The 19505-nt window shown below is 43.3% G+C and overlaps 1 protein-coding gene across 2 annotated transcripts in view; it reads right to left on the bottom strand.

Moving 5' to 3' along the window:
• Positions 1 to 19505, bottom strand: part of DYM (dymeclin) — a 1345000-nt gene that overhangs the window by 561892 nt on the left and 763603 nt on the right. For both annotated transcript variants that reach the window (XM_078674786.1, XM_078674785.1), the window contains exon 11: positions 18433 to 18558. In XM_078674786.1, the coding sequence (XP_078530912.1) occupies positions 18433 to 18558 (126 nt within the window). The remainder of the gene's footprint in view (positions 1 to 18432; positions 18559 to 19505) is intronic.

Below are 19505 nucleotides of genomic sequence, written 5' to 3' on the forward strand. Positions count from 1 at the left end.
TTAGTTACAGCAATGCTCGGAGGGAATGACAAACAGTGAAATTTGATAAACATGTATTGCCTTCAAGTAAAATCATAAAGAACCAATATCAAACAAAGTAAGAGGGGGTTTGACATGTACAGAATATTGATCTATAAATGTAATATTCCAAAAAACATAATAGAGATACACATGGAATAATTTATACACGGAGTAAGTTGTCAACAGGAATTTAATGACGCAACTCTAATACATATAAAGAGTAAAAATGTGAGAGCAGTCATAGCAAAGATAATAGAATAGCAAGAAAAAGATGTGAGATGTGTGTTGTACCCAAAGAAGAAGAAAGGTATAGATATGATAAAGGGAAGTACCAACTGTAGTCACCCGAGATCCATAGATGTGTTGGTTGTGCATCATTCAAGGGAAAAGATCAAAATAATGTGATCTATAGTACCTGTGTTGATATGGGCCAGCAATCTATATATGGTGAAGCTGGTACTTCTTGACTATTTATAGGTATATCATTACTGAAACATATTAAGGAGACAATGTTAGTCATGATATACATATATTGAATCCAAAAGGGCTATCTATAAAAACAGTGTATTAGTGCTGACCTTAAGGTTAAAAGCGATTTATATTATACAGTTCTTTATGGTCTGTAAATCCTAGCAATGAAGATTTTCGAGACTGTAGTATAATGATGCTGGAGCCTATCACGAAAAAGGAGATTGGAAACACTCTAGGAAATAAAAAATGAAAAATGACTAGTAAGTGGATGAAGTCCAGATTTATAATGTATGTCACAATTTGTGGAGTTATGGAACCAGTTGTCACTGGTCATACATAAAATAGATCTAAGGTGTTACCTTATATGATAATTGAAAGGGTTCCAACCAGGATAATCCTTCTGTGACTTATTATGTTCCAGATACCCAATGGTTTACGAAAATTGATCGGTATTGGCGTTTCTGTTAGGAAAAAAGGGATAAATATAACTAAGGCCTTAATGTTCAGTACTGTCAGTTTATAGTGATGGGGGAATGGGGGGGACGGAAAAATGGGGCAGGGGTGTTTTTTTGGGGGCGATAAGGAGTCGTGGGGCCTGCTCGAGCCCGCTGCTTTAAGGAGTGTTGGTTCCCTGCATTGCTGGTGGTAGCTATCTAATGGAAGGGATCTAAAGTGAGGGAACCGTTAGATTGATGTGCTCGCTGGTTAAATGGGCAATGATACTCCGTGTTACTGGCGGTTAGTATTTTATCGACAGGGCCAGATAGACAGAAGCCGTTTTAGGGAGATGGAGAGTCGCGGTGCCCACTCGGGCTCACTGTTTTAATCTATGTTGTTGGCAATGGCTATCTTATGGGAAAGTTCCCATGTGCGTGAGCCGGTAGAATAATGTACTCGCTAGTTAGATGAGTGATAATATATGATGTTGTTAGCGGTAAGTATATTACAGGCAGGGCCACATATATAAATATCACGGTATTCTATGGGGGCTAGGCAGTGCACAGTGAGTAGGTTTAAACTATGTAATGGCATCGCATGGATTGCCATTCATGGGTAGCATATCACCACGATATTGTGTGGAGGCTAAACAATGTACGCTGGAAGAATTGAAGTTATTTTAGCGGCGTCGCAGGATTGCCGTACGTGGGTGGCAGGTGAGGGGTGATTTAAGTTAATTAACTGGCGCCATAGTAATGGCCGTACGTGGGTGGCAGGGGGGAGGGTATTTAGCAGCTACTAATGAGATGTAGCCTTAACGGATAAGTTACTAATGTCTTGCTTACCGAGTGAGTACACGTGGATCAGCCTGGTCTTCGGATAGCGTTCTGATATTAGCCACTAACCTGAATGACTGAGTCGACGGGAAATATAGCTGTGTTAGTCTCACGAGATTACGGGCAGCACTGCAAGTGTCAGCGCGGGATAAAATTGGGTAAATGTACTTCCGTGTCACGTGATCCGCATTACTGTGAACATGGAGGATAACGAAGAAATGGTGTACTCCATGATGTTAAAAGAAAGTCTCGTTCGTAGTATGCATGGGCCTCCGCAGAAATTTTTCCAGGGGGGGGGCTAACCTGGCAAATGAAGGGGCGTGGATAATGTTAATCAATAGGGGCGGGGCTCAAATGGCAGAAAATCAGGATCGGGTAATGCTCAGGCCAAGCTGAGAAAAACAAGCTTTGGCATAGTCAATAGGTCTCGCCTTTGGGACCTTGTAAGTATTTCGGTATGCAGCAGGTCCCAAAGGCAAGACCTATTGGCTATGCCTATGCTTGTTCATGATAGGTGTGATGATTGTATGCTCCCAACTCAACGGAACTGAAATGGATCTGAGAGAGTTATTGCACAGGTCCATTAGAATTATCCCCAACAAACTCATGGCTACGTGTAATAACTTAGCTGGAAGGGCAACTTCCCGGGATCCTTATTTCACTTAATGCAATAAATCCAGGGTTCCCTGCTAGATAAAAGACTCAAAATGTAAAATCTCACACTCTAATATCCAGCTGTAAGTAGAGGACTACCCCGATTTCAGCTCTACTCCCTTATCAGGGTTGATGAATATTTCACAGATCCAGTATTTTTGACAAACAGTCAACACTTCAACACTTGGGTAGGCCAGTCTGGCAACAGTGAGCATATCGCATTAATGGCACAGGAACTGTATTGAAAAAGGTTCACATTTGGGGTACCGAAGGATAAGAGTTGTCCCTTTTGCTCTCGAAACAGGGAAAGGGAAAAGGTTACAAGTATAAAAAGCGAAAGCGAGCTAGAGAATGTGTGAGAAAACAAGGAGAGTACGTGAAAAGGAAGAGAGAGACAGAGAATGAAAAAGTCAAGAGAGCAAAAAAAACAATATAAAGAAGCAGAGAAAGACAGGAAAAGAAGGAAACCAAACTGAAGCAGAGAGAGAACGAGGAAAAAATAAAAGCACAAATAAATAGGGAAAGCAGCAAAAGACCCAAAGGAGACAAAGCTGCCATCGGAGACTAAACTAGCAACAAACACATTCACAGATTTTAGCACCAAGAGTGTTTAAAGCCAGGCGCGCAACGCCCATTGCGCTCAAAGGGCTACAGCAGCCTCCACCCCTCCCCCGTGTGTGTCAGCCCCGGCTGAGACAGCTTCAGGGGCACACACACACAGCCACACCGAGCACTTTACAGGTCTTTTAAAGACCCTTTGCTTGCTAATGATGCTTTGATGGTGGTTTTCACCCCTTCTTAGGGCCCCTGCAGCTCCACTCTGCATATGGCTGGATGAATTAGCACCCCCCCCCTGAAATTTGACTCTGTTTAAAGTCGAGGTAGGAGGGAGATGAGTTGGTGTGAGGTTTAAAAGAGAGGTCAAAGAGGGATTGAAGCACCACGTGGTGACGGTCATGGGCATCTGCAGGGAGGGCAAGGAGGGGTGCTGGGGGGGGCAAGCGCCCCTGCTTGCCCCCCCTGCGGAAAGTGATAAAGCCGTTTGCATTTATTACTGTCTAGGAAGATATTTACATTGTGCTTTACCCTGTCCTAGAAATATTTTGCTGAACTAGGGGGTCCTTGTTACCTTAAATATTTACCCACAGCTTGTCTTTCCCATAAGATAGCCATTGCCAACAACGTAGATTAAAACAGTGAGCCCGAGTGGGCCCCGCGACTCTCCATCTCCCTAAAACGGTTTCTGTCTATCTGGCCCTGTCGATAAAATACTAACCGCCAGTAACACCGAATATCATTGCCCATTTAACCAGCGAGCACATCAATCAAACGGTTCCCTCACTTTGGATCCCTTCCATTAGATAGCTACCACCAGCAATGCAGGGAACCAACACTCATTAAAGCAGCGGGCTCGAGCAGGCCCCACGACTCCTAATCTCCCCCAAAAAAACACCCCTGCCCTGTTTTTCCATTCCCCCCCCATTTCCCCCATCACTATAAACTGACCGTACTGAACATTAAGGCCTTAGTTATATTTATCCCTTTTTTCCTAACAGAATTTCCAATACCGATCAATTTTCTTAAACCATTGGGTATCTGGAACATAATAAGTCACAGAAGGATTATCCTGGTTGGAACCCTTTCAATTATCATATAAGGTAACACCTTAGATCTATTTTATGTATGACCAGTGACAACTGGTTCTATAACTCCACGAATTGTGACATACATTATAAATCTGGACTTCATCTACTTACTAGTCATTTTTCATTTTTTATTTCCTAGAGTGTTTCCAATCTCCTTCTTCGTGATAGGCTACAGCATCATTATACTACAGTCTCAAAAATCTTCATTGCTAGGATTTACAGACCATAAAGAACTGTATAATATAAATCGCTTTTAACCTTAAGGTCAGCACTAATACACTGTTGTTATAGATAGCCCTTTTGGATTCAATATATGTATATCATGACTAACATTGTCTCCTTAATATGTTTCAGTAATGATAAACCTATAAATAGTCAAGAAGTACCAGCTTCACCATATATAGATTGCTGGCCCATATCAACACAGGTACTATAGATCACATTATTTTGATCTTTTCCCTTGAATGATGCATAACCAACACATCTATGGATCTCGGGTGACTACAGTTGGTACTTCCCTTTATCATATCTATACCTTTCGTCTTCTTTGGGTACAACACACATCTCACATCTTTTTCTTGCTATTCTATTATCTTTGCTATGACTGCTCTCACCTTTTTACTCTTTATATGTATTAGAGTTGTGTCATTAAATTCCTGTTGACAAATTACTCCATGTATAAATTATTCCATGTGTATCTCTATTATGTTTTTCGGAATATTGCATTTATAGATCAATATTCTGCATATGTCAAACCCCCTCTTACTTTGTTTGATATTGGTTCTTTATTATTTTACTTGCAGGCAATACATGTTTATCAAATTTCACTGTTTATGTCATTCCCTCCGAGCATTGCTGTAACTAAATTCCTTTGTCAAGCTTATATACATATTTTTAAATATAGACTATGTCTTCACCCTCTCTAGGAATTTGTGGCTCGATTCCTGAAGAAGGGGCTGTCATAGCGCCGAAACGCGCGTCGGAATTAATCACAATATCGCCACATTACTATGTACTAGACGGTTGACGCTGGTACCAGCTCCGTGTCCAAGTTGAGTGGGAGGCCGGGGTCGACGCCGGCTGGGGACACAACCGGCGTTGGAAGTGGCAGAGGCATCGTCAGAGTTATCACTGCCAGAAGAGGCGTTGTGAGGTCGACCGGCATCAATCGGGATCAAGGCCTGGATCCCTGCGACGCCGAGGCCCGAGCCACCGGAATCGAAGGCCTGTAGCCCCCAGCCGAGTCTGTGGGGCCCGAAGCCGCACCGGCAGAGTTGGGCTGCCCAAAGATGAAGTGGAGGGCTTTGTAAAATGCACGAAGGTGGGCAGGGGACGCTCCGGCTCAGGAAGGGAGGGAAGCTCAGAGCCGTCCCGATAGGCCACGCGAGCGGAGCAGAAGGACGACGACCTTCTGCGTCCGGAGTCGCGCCGGCCGACGGACAGGGAGAAGCGAAGAGCGACGGTGCTTCTTCGCCTTCTTCTTGTGCTTCAACTTACCCGAAGACAAAGACTTCGATGAGGAGTGATGGTGGTGATTCCGCAACAGGTCCAGCGACCTCCCTCTCGACTGGGACCTCAAGCGGCGCGGAGCTGACTGACGGGTCTACAGAAGCTTTCAGGACTTCGGGTTCATGGCCCGACAGTCGGAGCACAACTTTGGGTCGTAGTCGCGTTCCAGGCACCAAAGGCACACCTGGTGCGGGTCAGTAACTGACATCAACTTGTAACAGGAGTCACAAGGCTTGAAGCCGGTCCGACGATGGGACATCCCTATGTGCTCCAGGAGTCGAACGACTTGAAAAAGATGTCAACAAAAGTCGAAAAATCATTAGTCAAAAAATGACTAACGGTACCACTATCTCCGGATCTGCGCTGGCTAGTGCGGAAAAAGAAAGAACTGACGTTAGCGCGCAGGGGCGGCGTCTAAGTAGATACTACAATGTCATCCCGGTGATCACAATGCCGACGACGAACGCAGAGTTGACCAACGCCACCTACCAACGAGCAGGGGTACTGATGAGAAAAAAATTCTCCGGATCCATTCTGACGCCTGGGGGTAATTCTAAGGTAAGGAATCTATAACTAATAGTCTATTTCAGATTTGTTCATTATCAAATAGTTTTGATGGGCCCAAATAAAGTATTTAAAATAACTTTTGCACAACTTTTAATGACTGAAAATGCAGGTTTACTGGCTTTTGAAAGAAGGATAATCATTATTTCTTCCAGGATATGCCTCTAATATAATTCCAGAAGAATTATCTTTATGCTCAAGCTAAATCATCTCTATGCTCAAGAGAGACTTTTACCTGCCAGGCCGGGGATTTAGCAGGGAAAAGACCATCATAACAAGTGGCAGACATATGCTGTAACCAAGATGCAAAGCCTAGGAGGCAGAAACAAGGCAGAGAGTAATGTTGGAAGACAGGTGTCGGAATTGGTAAAACATGGGTAGCAAGGGGGACAACTACTTAGGGAGGAAAAAGGCAGGAAGGTTTTTGGGAAATGGACATAAACACAGAACCTCGATAAGAGCACAAATTGGTTAGAAAATGCATATCGGAATAGTTATAGTTAAATAAAATCAATTTCTCGACAGCAAGTGCAGAGAGTGGAGACAGAAGGGGACAGATGTAGACGTAAACAGATCAAAAGATAGTGTGAAGTGATGGGCAAAACAAGTAAAGCAGGGCCTGTAATGGTGTGGGAGCGTGTGCCAAGACACAAGAAAAGAGGACATGAACTACACATAAGCCAGAGAGGGAGGGAGAGAGGAAAAATTAACATTCCGATAAACAGTGGCGTCATAAAGTATGCGAATGGTGGGAGGGGGCAAACGATTTTTCGAAAATCTACACTATTGTAACATTCTTAGAAATGTTCTAAAAAAAAGCTGCAGGACTTATATGTTGAAGGTACACCATCAAATTATATACATTCAAATAAAAACGTGTGTTTCTTCATGATTAGTTTTACTGCATTTTAAACAAACTCCTTTTCAGTTTTCCACCTGAGGATTCTACATGTAGTTTAATACTTCTAGTCTGACAAGCAGCCCCACCCCAAGCCGTCCGCACACACACCCAGGGGGCCAGGGGGTAGGGTAACCTACAGACCTGCCCTCTGCCTCCAGGAGGGCCGAGTTCACAGAGAGGGGCCGTTTCTTGGACCATCAGCAAAGTTCGGCTTCTCAGGACACTAACTGGGTTTGACTTTGATATTCTAAGCATGCTTTAGGTCAGATATTGCAGGGTAAGACTAAATGGAGCGGAGGAGTCAGCATCTCTGGGATACAGCCAGAGCTAGCGAAGATGGGTTTAAAAGGTCTTCAAAATGGTAGCAGGCCAAGCCAGCTCAACTTTATTACAATTAAGACACAAACCTGGTGAACTGGAACTGTGGTCCTGAAGGGAGGGTGGCTCTTCACTTTGAGTTTCATTTAAATGACGCTTATATCGTTAAACTTTATAATCTGCACGCTGCTCTTGTAAAGGTCATAGAAAGGGCAGTGATACACAAAGCACTTCTGTTCAGAAAGCGCTTCTGCGGCTTCAAAGCCTCAATGTTGTAGCCTTTGTCTGTTTCCACGTAAAAGCAGCTGTCAAGGGCGGCACAAAGTGTCACTGTCATTGTTTACCCTGAACCAAAGCTCCTCCGGGTACAAGGAAGGATGCAGGGTTTCTACAGAGACGGCGGTAACTATGGTCCTATTTATCTACCTGAACACTGGCGCCATGAGCTCCTTGGTAACACACCTGAAGCTGTAAGCAAGACCAGCCTTGAACATGTCACACCGCACACCCAACAATGTGGAAGCCCATCCCATGGGATGCGACAACTCAGCGAGGGCAAGGGAGGACACAGTGCATGATCAATCCAGACAGACCCTCAACAAGAGAAACACGCCACAGATTCGAACAGTAAAGGTGGTAACTAGAGGCAGCACGCATCCTTTTATACCACGTATGCAGGTATAACACTCGCGAGCTTCTAGGACAGTGAATACCATCATTACAAGATGCTGCACAAACCCCGATGACTGACTTAAAATTATACTTTTGTTAAACATGCATGTATACTTGAGGGTTCAGGACACCAATAAGTACCTACATTTGCAACTGAACAGTTTCTTGCATTGGATAACATTGTGTTCGATGTATACGTCTTCCTCGTGCCCTGGCACGCGCTCTCACTTCATTACATACCTCCCAGTCACCAGACTGGACCTGTCATTTCTTCAGTAGCTCCATTCGTCAGTGCCAATTTTCGCCATAGCCGCTTAAACTGTAGAGTGGCTCAAGTCACAAATCTAAGTAAAGTGGTGCCGCCAGGTAGGCACATCTCCTACACCAGTGATGTCAGCTCCATCTATTTTAGCCTACTCCATATACAGAGGGAGCTACGCAACAAAAAGAATATTTCGGAAAAACAAACAGCCTGAAAAAAGGGGAATGGAGAAGGCAGTGAGGAATATATGGGAAGAGCAAGTATCCACTTCAAGTGATGTGTGACAGTCAGACCAGATCAATTGACAAGTTTAAGAATCCATGATAAGGAGCACTACTAAAGTAACATTTTCTTTGAACAGATACGTCTTCCCACAGACTCATAATCTAAGAAAGGCTGCCAAGGAAGCAACAGTTCAGGAGATGAGCTGGAGCAACAGGTGAAGGGCTGCTCTACCAAACTGTGCATCAGACCTGCATCCAAGTCGAGACAGTAATGTTTGGCAAAAGTAGCAATGGATGCCCAAGTGTCTTTTCCAAAGCCCTGCCCATCACTAAATGAACCTTTAAACCTTGAGAGATCCTTCTTTGACAACTTGTAACTAACCATAACAAACACTACTACCAATCTGCTTGACAAGCCTTAGAACTCAAGGTAAAGTTGTTTGTCCATCCTGCACTCCTTCCACAGCTCCAGATAGTAGCGGAGAAAAATCTCCCATCCCTCTTTTTTTTCTGAAATGTGACTCAGTCTACCTTTGAGCTTCAAAGCCCTGAAATACAGAGTCAAGACTTTTGGAGCAGTACCCACCGCCCTCACGATCATAGTAATTATCTGAAATGTTCAGGCTTAAAAAAATAGAGGAGACAGCCACATAGTTCAATCTAGAGCAATAAGGATGGACTCTCCTATATGGCCACAAATCTTTTTAATGACGCTTGGTTGGAGAGTTAACGGAAAAAATGTCACATTGGGAGCAGAAATTCTGCGCAAACATGAATTCCCTGAGTGGTGCATACACGTACCTGCAGAATGCTCCTGGCCTACTCACTTCCCACACAGGATTCGCTGAATGAAGCCTGCTCAAGCAGACCACCTTTGAGTTCTCCGTCCACCGCTAGATCAGTGGCTGAGATTGCCATCCTTTTCTCAGTGGCCTAGCCACAGAGCCATGGTATTTTCACAAGGCTCTCTAGAACCTGCACCTCCCCACTTTGTTCATACAGTGCATGGTTGTGATTTTGTCTCCGAGAACATGCACACATTTGCCTAGCACAGAGGAAAGAAGGCTCTAAGGTGAAGCGTATTCACTTAAAGGTTTGTGACAGTGATGCAGAGATGCACTCATGCTGCTCCCAGAGGCCATTCACCACAATCAGCACTGTGATCCAGCCTGAATGGCTTATAGGAGGTTATAGGGGTAGGACCACCACAGAAGACTCCTGTAAACTTTGTTGAGAAAAAATTACATTTGCCTCAGACCTTGCTGCCTGAGGCACTATTAACAGGCATTTACAATGCAACGGTCTCGTCTTTGCAAAAGTTAGAGCTATTGGCATTGTAAATGACAACATTGTTATTCATGTGTTGGTTTTGAAAACAGATAAATAAATGGCATTGTTATTTACAATGCCAATAGCTTAATCTCTCGCAAATGCGAGACCTATTGCATTTGCACCCCCCCCACACACACACAAGCCACACACACACAACGCCACACACACACACAGACCCACACACACACACACAGAGCCACACACACACACAGAGCCACACACACACACAGACACAGAGCCACACACACACACACAGAGCCACACACACACAGAGCCACACACACACACACAGCGCCACACACACACACACACACACACACACACACAGTGCCACACACACACACACACACAGAGCCACACACACACACAGAGCCATACACAGAGCCACACACACAGTGCCACACACACACAGCACCACACACACAGCGCCACACACACACATGCAGCGCCACACACACACAGCGCCACACACACACAGCGAGTTATTTTTTTCATTTATAATACGATATTGTTTAATGTTTGTTACCTCATGTACGTCTTTTGATGGCTCATGCTTTGGCTCATGGAGAACTGGTTATGGCGACAAGCTAATGCTGAAGGCTACAGGCACAATTGCTTCTTAGGATAAAGTTATGGCAGATGCAATTGATCTTGTCTGTTTACTACAAAAAGTTACAAGAAAGGCAGTAGACCTGAGTCTATTTATTATTAAAAGCATATGTTAATGCCTATTGGCTGTTAAAGGTGGATTGTTCTTACCACACCACATGTTCAAGCCTATAAACTGGTATATGAATACATGGAGTCAGATATTCCTTTACATTTTTGGTGTTGGTCATCCCCTTTGGCAAAACTGGAGGGCCGAAGATTTGCTTAAACCCCTTCAGTTGAGCCGGATGGGTTTAGAGGTCTGTCAGGCCCTTTTAAATCAAATAAATGTATTAAAAAATGCATATACGCAGATACATGCATACATACATGTACATACCCTGGGGGCTTTTAGGTCAACCCTATTTTGCCACTGCTCTGTTAGATTATCATTCGTATTCGGCCTATGACAGGATTATGCAAAACATAGTAAATCAAAGTGACTGCATTTGGCTTGATCGCATGTTCACATCCCCTGAAAATAGTGTGCTACAGTGCCTGAGATTGTGGGCCACTTATTTTGCCCTTTTCCCTTGTTGTAGACCCTTTACCATTGTTTTACTTATGCTTTTTTAATGTTGTTTTTTTAAAGATCGTTCTGCTGCCGTCTTTTTGGAAACATCTGCCTTAACATTTACCATTCGTGCAAGATTAGCTCAGAAGGTAGCTCAGTAATTTACTTATTTTTTGCATTTAGACCTCTGCATACAAAATGTTAAAAGTTTTTTGGAGCAATTTAGAAACCAAGCTAAGTGGAGAATGGACACAGCTCATTAGTTAAGTGCATCTGCAAGGTCTCCAAGCAACCACTGAGGCAGTAAATTGAGGCCCTAAATTCTTACTCAATTGGCCTTAAATTATATTGTATGAAGAAAAACCCTAAAGATTTTGGTATCGCTGCAAAATTCTTCAGAATATTAGATTTCCAGATTGTCTCCAAATAGACAATTAGACTATTTGGTACATTCCAGTTTTAACTTCTTTATTAACTTTTGAACCACATTGTTTAAGTCCCCACAGAACTGTGAATTCTCAAACCTCAGCACAGTGGAAGACCACTTGGGATCATTGTTTTTTTTTCTAAATGATAATATTGCTTGTATTTAATAAATATGGAAGTTCTGAGTTAACTTACACCGTATGAGGTCACATTATATACTTGTTTGCCAGACCGGAAACATGTGAGAGGACTGGGTGAAAGAGACAGATTATTCAAGGCACACTGTACACCCTTTGGTAGGTTTGCTCCGCCTGACACTGTCTCAGCTCAGCAGCCTGGTGTGCCACTCCAGTGTGTGCGTCACAGGTCTCAGCTGTATAAGTAAAAGGCTGTCTGGAAAACCTTGGTGCTGGACACAGGCAGGTACTGAGCCCTCATACGAAGAGAGGCATGAGATGGACTGGCAATACCCCACCTCGAAGGCGTCTCGTTCGTGATCACTTGAGCTTAGGTGCTTTGTGACTAGAGGACTTCTGCTGCTGTCAACCAACCACAAATGTACCAGAGCTCAGGTTGTGTAACTACTGCTGCTGCAGGAGAGACCGGCCCCACTAAACTCTGGGCCACGGTGCCACTGCACTACTGATAGTTGCCCTCTTGCTACAGCGATAGTTGTATGCGAAGAAAAGTAAACGTTTTTCCTCACTGAAGTATGCCCCTTTTTGAAGGAAAATGTTGTGTTCGAAAAACCATTGCACATGATTTTTTTGGGACAATGTCTTTCAGCAAAGCCTTCCAGAGAAGGTGACCATTCAAATACGCGTTTGTATACATCCCACATCAGAACGTAACTTCTCTATACAACCAGTGAATTCATAGGCCATTTCATTTTGCTGAATTGTGTACCCCTGCCCCATTTCTTACCTTGGCTATCACTTACCCATTGTATTCACTTTTACAACACTCAAGTCAAATGTTTCACAAAAACCAATACTGTGAAACAATACAGCGGGGAAAAGAGACTGATGATAGAAACAGGCACGGCATCTTGGCCATTCTGAGCCATCCTGTGCTGCCTCAAGGGAAAGGGGTACGTTTTGGAGGTCCGTATTACGCTTGAAGCACTGACAACATAAAACAGTTCTGCATTGATTTACAGTGCAGCAAAGCTGACCTAAAATGAAAACACATCATTACGAGAGTGTGTTACAATGAGGAGCTCAGAAAAGATTACTTGGACCCGGAGGACACCCCTTGGCAGTAATGGCCCACGCCTGGCTGCAGAGGTGCTGAAGGCCGGGTTCTCTGGTGCATGGCCTGCCTGGAGTCAGCTGCTCTCACCTATGCCAGACACTTTACTTTCCTTCTCCTTCTGCAAGCCACAGTCGAAAGAAAGACTACATTTACAATGCAATTTTCGAGGTGCTGGAGGGCATCAAATCTGAAGAGGTAATGTAGCATTTTATGCTCACCATTTTATAATACGACCATAATTACAGCAGTAAGAGATGACCGGCCAGAATAAGTGCCTGCACCACATCCTTGTTGTAAACTTATGTGGCAGACACGGGCCCAGCAGCGTGAGTCGTTTCATGGCGCGGTAGGCATAGGCTGCGGGGGGACCTGGAAAGAGAATACCTGTGGTGCCAGGAGGACGGAGGAGGCGGCTGCCTAATCTAAGATGGCGGACACCCGTTCAACCCCTAATCTCCCAAAAACTTATACTGGACGCTTGCAATATTATCCTAGTAAGGGCACTGGTTTAAGTGAGCGACTGTTCCCACCCCTTCCCGTCAGTCCATTGGGTGCTGCTGCACATGTCAGGTCGAGAAAAAGCAAAAGGAGATCGTCACGCTAAACACGTCAGCGCCTGCACAGAGTTCCTAAGGATTGTGCCGTCTTCTTTGCGGCAGCAAAGAAACAGAAACACGCCTTTCTGACGCACTTTCGTTTGAAGTTGTTCGTGCGTCTGTGGTTGGTTGCCTGCACGCCGTGAACCCCTGCCGGCGCTTAGGTCGTTGTTTGGCTTCATTGAGAACGAAAGTAAAAAGTTCAGAGCACTATAAGAAAGCCATGATTATTAAGACTGATGGCAGCTCCACACCACCATCTTTCTCCGAGGCGAGGCAAAAATGCCAGCCAGCGTCATTTTTGGATTCGGGGGCGTGTTTTTCGTTCTCTCCTCTTCCCATTGGCTGGAAGGTAAAATTCCAGCCAATGGGAAGTGGAGAGAAAGAAAAGAGAAAGAAACGAAAAAACACCCACCGAATCCGGCTTGAACGGAGTGATGCCCCTCTCCTCCAATGGCTGGCCTCCGTTTAGGAAGCCAGCCAATGGAGAAGAGGGGCGGGTTCAAGCCCCCACACTCTAAACATAAGATCTCTCCCTGCGATACTGCGCAAACGCAGCCTACGCAGGTCTCGACCTAAAAAGGGTTTAGTCTTCAGTGAAATGTCAAAGTGATACATGAGGTCATTAAGGAGGATCAGAAATTTGATTATGCTAAGATTATTGGTTTGCGGAAGTGGAGACCATCAGACAAAGGCTCTCCAAGCTTTCGGAGTTGGATTCCTTTACTTTTTATTGTCTACAGAACTAAAGAGATGAGTCATATCTGTTGCTGCAGAGAGGACTACTGTATATTGACCGAAAATTGTACACAATGCAGAGGTTTGGAAATAGTCTGAAGGTGATGTGAAACTGCCACTAGAAAGCTAATCTTGATGGGCTGCTCATCAAGAGAGAAAGATGGTATCCAGCCTCAAGTGAGCTGCGAGAGATGCTGCCTTGATTCTATCAATCAACCAATCAGGCACTTGAATAGCGCGGCTACTCACCTGTATGGGTCTCAAGGTGCTGGGGGTGGGAGAGAGATACTGCGGTTCAGTCGAAGACCAGGTCTTGAGGTCCTTCCTGAATTGAGGCAATTCTAGGAAAGATTATGAGGGCTGAGGCAAGTAGAAATGGTCGAGCAATACATTTACAAGTGAGGTGCTGCACTCCCATTTCATGCCTCTAATACGTCCTGTGAAATCATGATTTACATTATCTAGAAGTATTGGTATTGTTGTGCTAATGAGACCAAGCAAGTCTTTTAGTTTCAGCACCAAAAGGATTTGAGCCAATGTTACCAATTTGAAACTTTGATTATGAGTGAAGTATTTCTGAAATCAAAGATTTAAAATAGCCCAAACGACTATCTTCTTGTCCATCAGAAAATATCTTTTATACACCTCTACCCTCTGTGCATGAGGGACTCTCTCTAGAGTTAGTTTTTAGGTCGAGCCTAGCGCAGCTACAGGAGATGACCTTTTGGAATCGGTCTGCACTTTCCTAACACTCTTGCGTGTGGCAGCATCCACCTTGCAGGAGCGAGCAGCAGCGCACAGGGGCCATCTGTTTCTAATTAGCGTTGCAGCGTACGCTTGTTTACATTTCTCTACTCTCTCTCCCTTGCCTGTCTCATCCTCGTTTTGGATTCTGAACGACATAAAGAGAAGAAACTCACAAGGTGTAGAGTTAAGTGCAGCCGTTTCTTCTTTTAATCGTACTCTGTGTCCCCATGACCCCGTTATGTCCCATACATGCTGCAGCATCACATACCGCTATGTATTTTAGGGGAGGATACAATCTTGCATACACTGTGAACAGGGGGCTACAGTTTGTAACAAGTGCCGCTAGACACCGAGTCACACTCTGCGTGCGAGTTTTGGACAGCTGTGTTTTTTGTTGAGAGCTTAGGGTCACACCAACAGTGCCGCTTTTGGGCAATTCCGAAGCATCGAACTCGTCTGCCACACACAGCTGTTTGTTTTCAGTCTCCTCTCTCTCTTTTCAGTCCCGTCTCCGTTTGTGTTGTTTAAGCGGACCGCGGAAGACAGGCATACTCTAACTCCTTGAAAGGTACATTGGAAACTGATTTAGGAGCGCAGGGATGGTGTCTGTATGCAGTCCCTTGTCCTCACGTCAAGAGGCGGGGCAGAGCTGTTGTGCTGTCCGTGGGCGCCACCTCTAAGCATGTGGGAGCTATTACTGGAACATTTCCAGATCCAATCTGGCACCTTGTCAAATTTAAAAGGTAAGGAATCTCGGATTAAATAGTTCCTTTGTAATGAGGAGACAAGGGTCAAAAGATTCCTAGGGCCTGAAAAATTGAATACTTTTGTAGGGTCCTTTTTTGATGCACAGGGTTTTTCTGAGCTTTCCCTCAGCAATGTTGGCATTGATTCTAAAGTGGACAACCTGCTGTCTCCCTTGAATTCTGATACTTGGTTGCCGATTGAGCTGCAAAGTGCCATCAGGGTAGATATTTCTCCTGAAAGGAAATTCCTGAATGTTAAATGGCTAGTTTGATGGAATGTCATATTTTGCAGCGGTGATCCTCCCAAGGACATCTTAAAGATATTGGGGGCCGTGGCTCAAACTTATTTTGTGGGCCCCTGTTCTAAACCACTTTTAATTAATGATCCAATTACATCTCTTTCATAGCCTCAGCAATGGACGTAAAAAAACTAAAATTGACTTTTGGCTTCTTATTCAATACTATATTAAATTACAGAGAGGATAAAACAAACATTGAGTAATTAAGCATAGTCAGTGGTGCAACTCACACTGTAAACCAGCAAGCGACTTCCCTCGCTACATACTCATTAAGAGATAACTTCTCAAGCACTTTATTGTTAAGTATACTGCATAGGCAGACATTTGAGTTCTTCGTGTGCTGTCTCACGTAGGATGCTTCCTGAGGTGAGCTCACCAGGAACACCTGCCTTCAGAGGAAATATTATTTCTCCCATTCTATGGTGGAATAATGGCCAACACTAATTCAAGGATGCAAATTATGTGTGTTTCACCTAGCAAGGAGTTTAGGAAAGAGGGCATTCAGGACCTCCTCTCCAGCGGTAAACAGTGAGGTAATTGATTATGAATAATCTGTCATTCAAGGGCCTATAAGTTGACTTACAGTCATTTTCCTTTAGTGGACATTTTTAAGACTTTCTATAGTTTACCCTTATTGATAGCTGATTTGAGCGGAGTAGTTGTTGAGTTTAGTAGGAAGGCGTATGCCAGGATTTCCTGTACACAGCATGGCATTAAAAGCAAGATATGGAAGGATTAATAACATTTATTTACCATTATTTCATTATTAATCTTTTTCTGAATATGTGTATTTGTTTACCACACATTATAGCATGAATGCTGTATCGAGTAGGTTTTTAAAACCAATAGTATCAAAGAACCGGACTACTGGTAGGAGTATACACCAACTGGTGGGGTGAAGCGACAATCCTGTACAGAACTGACAGTAGAATGTATAGAATTTAGTATCCAAGTGCACCAAGACTAGGAGGAACAATAGGACATTAAAAGTGGAAACAGAGACTACTGTGAATAAGATTGAGTCCCAAGACATGTCACTAGACACAAATGCAACTGCAATATGGAGAAGGGATATTCTGAAAGTGCTCTTGCTAGTCGTAGCTCCAAAACTGTTAGGGAATAAAGAAGTAGCAGAATTACAATTTAGTTATAGTACAAAAAGATGTTGGCAAAAGGATAGTGTAACGTGAAGTACAGGGAGAGGTGGCTGATGCAAGAAAGGGAGAAAAGGGGTTCCCCAGGATTTGAAACCAAAGATAAGGAGTCTGCTCTGTGTAAGAAAGGTTAGAGTAGAGTATAAATGGTTGAATAGGGGTGATGAACAAAATGAAAGGCGTTCTTTAAGGAATACGCAGAATTACAAGTCAAGTCTGAGGAGAAGTTTGTTTTGGTGCGAGGAGAATGTTCGCTGTGCCAAGCAAAGAATAGTTTTTCTGCTCAAGCACCAGTGTAAAGGCAGTTTATCTGCTTCTGTGTTGAACCCAGAGTCCCGCATAATGAGGAGTAAATCAATTACGATGGACTTTATCAAGTGGAAAGTATGATGTATTCAGATTATGCAGATTATAAGAATGTGGTAGTGGGGCAGGGCTGCCAATGGAAGAGAGGTTTGTTCCTGAGTGTAAACAACATTTCATGCCCCGGGGTAGGGTAGAGTTAAGACAGGACACAAAAGATGGTAGAACCCAGGTTTCTGGGAGTAGTCGTGAAAGAAAAGTAAATTATCTTGGTCATGTTGGGGCTGGGAATCAGCCACCAACACAGGTGACAGAGAGACAAGGTAGGTAGGAAATGAGACAAAGGTCTGGATGTCAAGAGCCAAAGTATGGTAAAAAAGCTGAAGCAACAAATTATGTTAATGAGGAAGTCGCTTGTAACGGGAGTATAGGAAAGGCTGGACAGTACGTTAAGTGATACCGATTACTGGAGAGGTAGGCGATGAGCGGTGTGTGAACAGGGCCACAGGGTTCGTTTAACTTCCAGGGTGGGAGGTGAAACAAAAATATGTTGTGATAGTAATGCCATGTAGGGACAAAAGCAACAGAAGGGTTTTTATGGGATGGTCGTATCAGTGAAGTGCAATTTGCAAGAGTTGGCCAGCCTTTAGCGTAAAACAAAAGAGGAAGGGTAAGTCAATGGTTACACAAAGATTGTAGCATTTCAAGATGACTTATGAGAGAACAGCAGAAGAGTTATTCAGGGATGAGGGGGATTTCATGTGGGATCTACTTCCAAATGCATAAATTACTTTCAGGAATAATACTTTGTCTTAAGAGCCACAGTCTTTACTAAACCTATGAATCACTCTCGGTTTCTCCAACAATGTTTTCCTCCAATGGTACAGCAAATGTCCCTTAGAATGTACAGAATACACCAACGCGTGGACATTAATTTGCATATCTCTATTTTTCGATTCAATTTACAATGTAATGAGTAGGTGTATTTTTTTCCTTAGAAAAACAAATTAATTGTGACTTTGTCTCTGTAAAGGTGATTTTGGATTTAAATACATGGATTCGGATATAGAGGCATCTTCATGAGGTAACCCATATTTTCTACTAAGGTTACTGTTTTGATAAAGTATGAACTAGCAGTTTGATTCAGACTGATATTTACCACTTCATGAATGGACCGGTTAAAGCCATCATCTTCAGTAAGGATCAACAAAATTATAAGAGCCATGTATACATGATGCGAATTTCTTTCTTCAACATGATAGAGAATCTCCAAAATGGGTAACACCTAAAATAGAAGATAAATAATATAATTAAAAAGTCCATCTTAACAAATGACATTCATATTTTTTCATCAACATTGAACTATTATATAGATATGCGATTGTGCAATTCTAAACCATCATTGCAATTTTTCTGTCCATGATTTGAAGAGCCCAGATATGCAAGGCTCTGAATAACGTTTTAACAAACACCTCAAATACATCAACACAATCACTAAAAAGGGCTAGGTTCTCTTTAGAAGAGTAGAGTCTTGCTCAATGAGTAAAACCTTTAGTCACATCAGGGTACCACTGTTTCGAAAACATATTTTTGCCCATGACACTAATACAACATTTCATCCACTTCTCTTGAAGGGTCAAACTCAATAGAGACGGTCTAAAAACAATGGAACAAACTGAATGCATAAATACCGCTTGACCAATATAGGTGCAGATTGTATATCTAATAGCAAACATATCATGGATGTATATGAATAAAGCTGCCTTTGGATAGCACTTTGCTGCAGATCAGATGTTTAAAATATCATCTACGAATGAGCTACGAGCCACAAATATCGAGCAGCTTTCCTACATAGGATAAGAAGCAGACAACGCTCAAGAAATCTTCTGTGATGCTCTGCACGTGGTATGTATGTGCCTTTCTCATCCATACCTAATTACTGTTTTGCCCTTATTGGACTTCCGAATTAGTGCAAGCAAGCTGGTGTATTCAGCAGACAGGGGTACGGGCAGCAATACGCAACTTTTAGAAAAAGGTTAAAACAGGAATACGCCGCATACTCAAGGTTGCTCTCTAGTTAACAGGTGAATCAACTTTACTCAACACCTCAAAGACTTCAGGTTACTTTGCTGCAGAAGAACAAAACAAAGGACAAAACCTGCCTTCTCTTTGGAATATTCAGTTTTTATGGGCAATGGATAATTTATTCAGGAACTTTGTGGGCACAGTGCT

The sequence above is a fragment of the Lissotriton helveticus genome, chromosome 2_1 (assembly GCF_964261635.1).
Source record: "Lissotriton helveticus chromosome 2_1, aLisHel1.1, whole genome shotgun sequence".
NCBI classification, from domain to species: Eukaryota; Metazoa; Chordata; class Amphibia; order Caudata; family Salamandridae; genus Lissotriton; species Lissotriton helveticus.